General features: G+C 32.2%; 1 protein-coding gene across 1 annotated transcript; it reads left to right on the top strand.

Annotated features, from left to right (window-relative positions):
- Positions 1 to 310: 310 nt before the first annotated feature.
- On the top strand, positions 311 to 859 carry LOC105762577 (pectinesterase inhibitor 5). The gene has a single exon (XM_012580337.1). It carries the CDS (start codon positions 311 to 313, stop codon positions 857 to 859), a length of 549 nt encoding a protein of 182 aa, XP_012435791.1.
- Positions 860 to 5474: the final 4615 nt, after the last annotated feature.

The raw sequence follows: 5474 nt of genomic DNA, 5'->3' as shown, positions 1-5474 counted from the left end.
AAATCAGATCATTCACGTAGGATTATTACCTTTTCTTATTAAAGTTTCCTTTGTTAAATCTATAAAATTTATTCTTATTTTCATAAGATTTTCTTTTGAAGAGATTTTCATCATCCTCTCTCGCTCTCTCTTTCTATATATATATATATATGGTATGATAATTTTTATCAGTACAACAGTGCATGATGGCAATTAAAGTTTTATGGAAAACTCCATTATTGCAAATTAAAATCATAAAGCTGAAAATCACGCTCAATCCTTATATAATATAATATAATATAATATAATCTCTATTTCACCAAAAAAAAAAATGGGTAACTTGAAGTCTTTATGTTCCGTCGCTACCATCTTAGTAGCGATCGCCTATTTTTGTTTCAGCGGAGTAGTCGTTGCGGATATAGCCTTGATTAAAAGCATCTGCAAGCAATCCCAAGACTACGACTTTTGCATGACAAGTCTCGGCACCGACCCTCGCTCCGAAACGACCGACGTACGTGGCCTTGCCATGGTCTCTGCTTCACTCGCGGTTATCCAAATTCAAGATACCCTCGGTCGCATTCCCGACATTATCAAACAAACGACCGACCCTGTTGCTGTTCGGCGACTCGGGGTATGCGAAAATGATTACGATGGTTTGTTGGGGAATTTCCAGAACGCCTTCCGCGCTACTTCGAACAATGCCTTTCAGGATACCGTAAAGTTTGTTAGAGATGGAGCAAAACAAGTTGCTGATTGCCATGACATTTTCAGGAAGGATGGACCGATTGCTACATCGCCGATTGAAGGGGATGATGTCAAAGTGTTCAAATTAGCAGAGCTGGTTCTGATAGCCATTTATCGTCTAATACCCAAAATATAGTAGAGTTAATTTTAGTTACAAAAATAATTGACACTGGACAACAACAGTTGATGATTTTCATAAAAATATCTCACCATTTTATCGCTTTTTGTTTAAGCAGGTAATTCTTTTAAAGATGGGATTCCATTTCTCTCTCAATAACTAAAGCAGTAACGACAATAATAAGTAGACAGCTTTTATCTGCGTTTCGGGTGATACTCGCAAAACAGCGAATGCCTTTGCTCTTTTTTCTTCTTTCAGTGGATCACAGAATTTTGGCGTTCCTTTTCGTTTAATCTAAATGCTCATTTTCTGTTGCTTAGTCAAGTGAGGTTAAAAACAATAGTGATGGTAAGATTAGTTAATATAGTGGTGAGATTGAATATTGTAATGGTGAGATTAAAAATAATGGTGGGATGTGCGTCTGAATTTAAGCGCAACTGTAGCGGTGAGGTAATAATAAAAAATAACTATTAAAGGCATTAAAATAGAAGTAATATATAATAGAAATTTTTTAAATTATTTTACTTTTACGAAATTATTAAAATATATGAATTTATAAATTCATTTAATAAAATATTAAAATGCATCTTCAGATATTTTATTATATAAAATGAGAATTTTAAAATTTTTAAATCAAAATAATTAAAATTTAAAATTAAAATAAATAATCTAAAAGTAGTTAATTCAAGGAATGGTAAATTTAAATTTCTTTTCATAATAATCTATATTAGTTTGTTATAAAATAATGGGAAAATGTTTATTATTTTAAATTAATAAAATTATCTTACAATTGAAAATACAAAATTATTGAAGTAGAAGGTAAAATGAAGAAAGTGACAAAAGAAAAAAAAAAGTAAAATGGAGAAAAATTAAGAGTAAGGGTGTATAAGGAAAAATGACCACTAATGGGATTTTGGAACATTTGACTGGAGCATAAAGCTCTAGTGGAGAAATCGATGTCCAGTGTGTTGAGTGATGCTCTAATCGTTCTGCTCTTTACAATCCAGATGGATTGGCACGATGCAATTCAACCAAAAAGTACTCCAAACGCACTGAAATGAGATCAAACGGGCATCCAAAGGAAGCCAGTGTTAGGATAAACTTGCATGAATTCCATCGTTAGTTGAATCAGTTAAGTAATTAATTTGGTGGTTTTATTAGTTTAATTAGTCAATTCGATTCTATTTAATAAATTATTAAAAAGTCAGTGTCAAAACCTTTTTTGAAATCAACTTTTTATTTAAAAAAGAACTAAAATGGAGTCTCCACCAATCCTTTTATGAGGTGTGATCGGATCACCTCGTAATTTGATCGTTTTAATAAACTGTTGGATTTACTAAAATAACGATTTTTGGTCTACAAAATTCAGGATATGGGTTCGGGAGTCGGTTATGCACAAGGAAGGATTAGCACCCTTGTGACGCCCAAAATTGGTACCTAATTGATTACTTGATGTCTTAGGTCGAGAATTAAAAATTAAAAAAAAATTAAAACACGAGTTCACTTTGCATGATGTTAATGTTAATTAAAATTACTTAAATAAATTAAGTTTTATGGAAAAAGGCCTTATTTCAAGTTAATCGAGAAGCAAAGATCATATCTCATAAGTTAAGACACGATCCCTCGAATTCTCGAAAACCAGAATAAACGCCATTTGATTGTTACCTAAATTTCTTTTCTTTTTTTTTTTGTTATTTTAAATAGGTTATTCAATTACTTCGGTTCTAGGGAGATGCCATACTCCGTAAGTTAGGAGCACGACTTCTCCGAATCCTAAAAATAACGAACATTGCCTCGGTTTTGAATATTTTGTATGCATTGGTTAAAACGAGTGTAACTTTTAAAACAAGGTATATTTAATTTACTTGGGCATAATGTAAAAAAAATGATAAGTACATTATGATAGCAAAATAAAATGAAATAATCATGTAGGTAAAAAAAAAGAAAAAAGAAATGATGATGTTAGTGTAATAAGCAAAAATAAAATAAAATAAATGAAGAAATTAAAACTAAAATTAAAATAAAAGAAACACGTTGGTAAATAACAATAATAATGTAAATATAATAGTAACAAGAATCTTGGTTTATAATAATAACAATGATAATCATATCGTAACTATTATCATAATAATAATATGAGTAAATAAACGATGATAATATGGATAACATAAAAAAACCGTATAATAAAATATAAATAACATAAATTTTAAATACTAAAATAAATAATATAGCAAATAAAGAGGCAAAATAAACCAAATAAGGATTAAATTGAAATTTAAGAGAAACTTAAAGTATAGATCGCAAAATAAATAAAGAAGAGGGAATAAAGAACTAAATTTAAAATATAAGAAAACTGACAATCTAAATTTAAAAAAAAAAATAGAGGATTAAATTAAAATAGGATAAAAACTTTAGGGGTCAAAGGGTAATTATCACCTTCATTTGACACGTGTCACTCCCTAAGGGGTCCACAGTGGGTCAGGGGACTAAATTGTACAGGAATTTAAATTGTGGGGAAAATATTAAAATAAATAAAACTGAATAAGATTAAATTAAAAAGATAAAAAAAGGCAGAAGGACCAAAATTGAAAATATCCCTCCCCTTTAAAAACACGCGGATCCTAATTCGGGTCGGGTCAGACCCAAAATTGTATCATTTTGGGGCATTTTGGAACCCCTTGAAACGGTGTCGTTTTGACGCCCTATTTAAGTAAAAAAAAACCCAAAAAAATATTTTAAACAGTTTTAAAAAAACACTTTGTTTTCTCTCTTTTTTTTCTCTGAAGAGGGTTTGGGTCTGGCCATTGTAGCCGCCGCCGCTCCACCGTGGCCATTGGCCGTCAACGACAGCGACCGTCGTCTCCGATGGCCAAAAAATTAAAAAATTACTTATTTAAATCCCCTTTTAAACCGTTTCAACCTCTTTTTTTAAAAAGAAAAAAGAAAAAAATTGATACCAAAACCCTAAAAATTTTCCATAAAACCTTTCAGTTTCTAGTTCTCCGACGAGGCTTGCGGCGAACCACCAAGTGTTTGGTGGCTTTCTAAGCTGGAGGAGTCTCCGACGACGGCGTTAAGGTAAGAACTTTTTTATTTTTGTTTTATGTTAAAAAACAGATTCAAATAAAAAGAAAAGAACAAAAAAGAGTCATCTTCGAAATTTTTGTGCTCTGTTTCTTTATTTCCTCATGTATATATCTTTTACATAGTTTTTTGTTTTGGCTTTTATAGCCAATACATTACATTTTTTTTACACTTTGTTGTCTTTTCTTTCTTTTTTCTTGTAGACGGTGGTTAAGGATGACAGTGACAAAGCAGTTGACGGTGGCAAAACTCAAGGCGCGAGTGTGCTGACATGGGGTACATGCGGCACTAGGGGGCTAGGGTTTTTTTTAATACTGTTTAGGTTCTTGGGCCATTTGGGCAATTAGGGTTTTCTGATTTGGGTCATATTGTAAATGGATTGTTATGGACTTTTGATTTTTGGTTTTATTTATTTTATTTATGGTTTGTTTTTTTTTTGTTTGGGCCCGGGCAAAATTAGGCTTCTACAGCTGTCCCTCTTTGCTCGTTGTCGTGTAACGAGAATGGAGTAAAGACTTTTAAGAAAGAACAATTTTCTTCGGTCTCACCGAATCTCGACCACTTTGGTGCTCCACTTTTTCAAGTAAATTCATTCTAACCCACTGCAACTTTAGAGGTACAGGATTTGTCACTTTAATCTATTCCACTGCAACTTCAGGAAGATTAGATTTGTAGCTTTAATCTGCTCCACTGCAACTTTAGGGAGATGAGACTCGAATCTTCAATCTACTCCACTGCAACTTCAAGAAGATGAGACTTGTAACTTTAATCTGCTCCATTGCAACTTTAGGGAGATAAGACTTGTAACTTCCATTTGCTCCACTGCAACTTCAGGAAGATGAGAATCGTAGCTTTAATCTGCTCCATTGCAACTTTAGGGAGATAAGATTCGCTATCTTCAATTTGCTCTACTACAAATTCAGGGAGATAAGATTTGCCACGATGACTTCAATCCGTCCCACTGCAACTTCAGGGATATAGGATTTATGGTTTCACTGATTTGTTACACCGTTCTCTAGGGAACATTACCTGTAGAATCCATTTCATGAGCCTATATTTATGCCAAGCGATTAGGATCTTATGATCAGAATGAATCAAATGCTCCTAACTAGATGTATATGAATGATATTTGCATGAATGCATAATGTCATTTTTCAAGAATAATTCTCATTTTAATGCTTAGGTTGACATTGCTCGTTGTTCGTCAAGATTCGATCACTGATGTGTTACCATGCCTTATTGTTCAGATCTGGTATATTTGATAGAAACCCGCAGAAATAATCACAATTTAAACTATTCGTTCCTAAACATTTTCAACTCTTAGATTTGGTCAGTTCTGACTAGTGGTTATGCTTCAAGTCATTGTACTATTTAGAAAACCTTTCAGAGCAATATACATGAATCCTTTTACTTGAATATTATTAGTCCATTAATCATTATTTTAATGAAAAATGCTTGAAAAAGATCATAAAAAGGGGACAAGATTGAAATTTATTCGGAGCAAATCTCTAAATAAATAGATTAATCAAAATAGCAAACGTTGCTAAAA

This window comes from Gossypium raimondii, chromosome 7 (assembly GCF_025698545.1).
Source record: "Gossypium raimondii isolate GPD5lz chromosome 7, ASM2569854v1, whole genome shotgun sequence".
Classification (NCBI taxonomy): Eukaryota; Viridiplantae; Streptophyta; class Magnoliopsida; order Malvales; family Malvaceae; genus Gossypium; species Gossypium raimondii.
Note: the sequence above shows the minus strand (reverse complement) of the source record. Positions and strands in the feature narration are given on the sequence as shown.

What these genes read in the sequence shown, in the direction of transcription:
- LOC105762577 (XM_012580337.1), top strand. Translation starts at nt 311, where the DNA reads ATGGGTAACTTGAAGTCTTTATGTTCCGTCGCTACCATCTTAGTAGCG.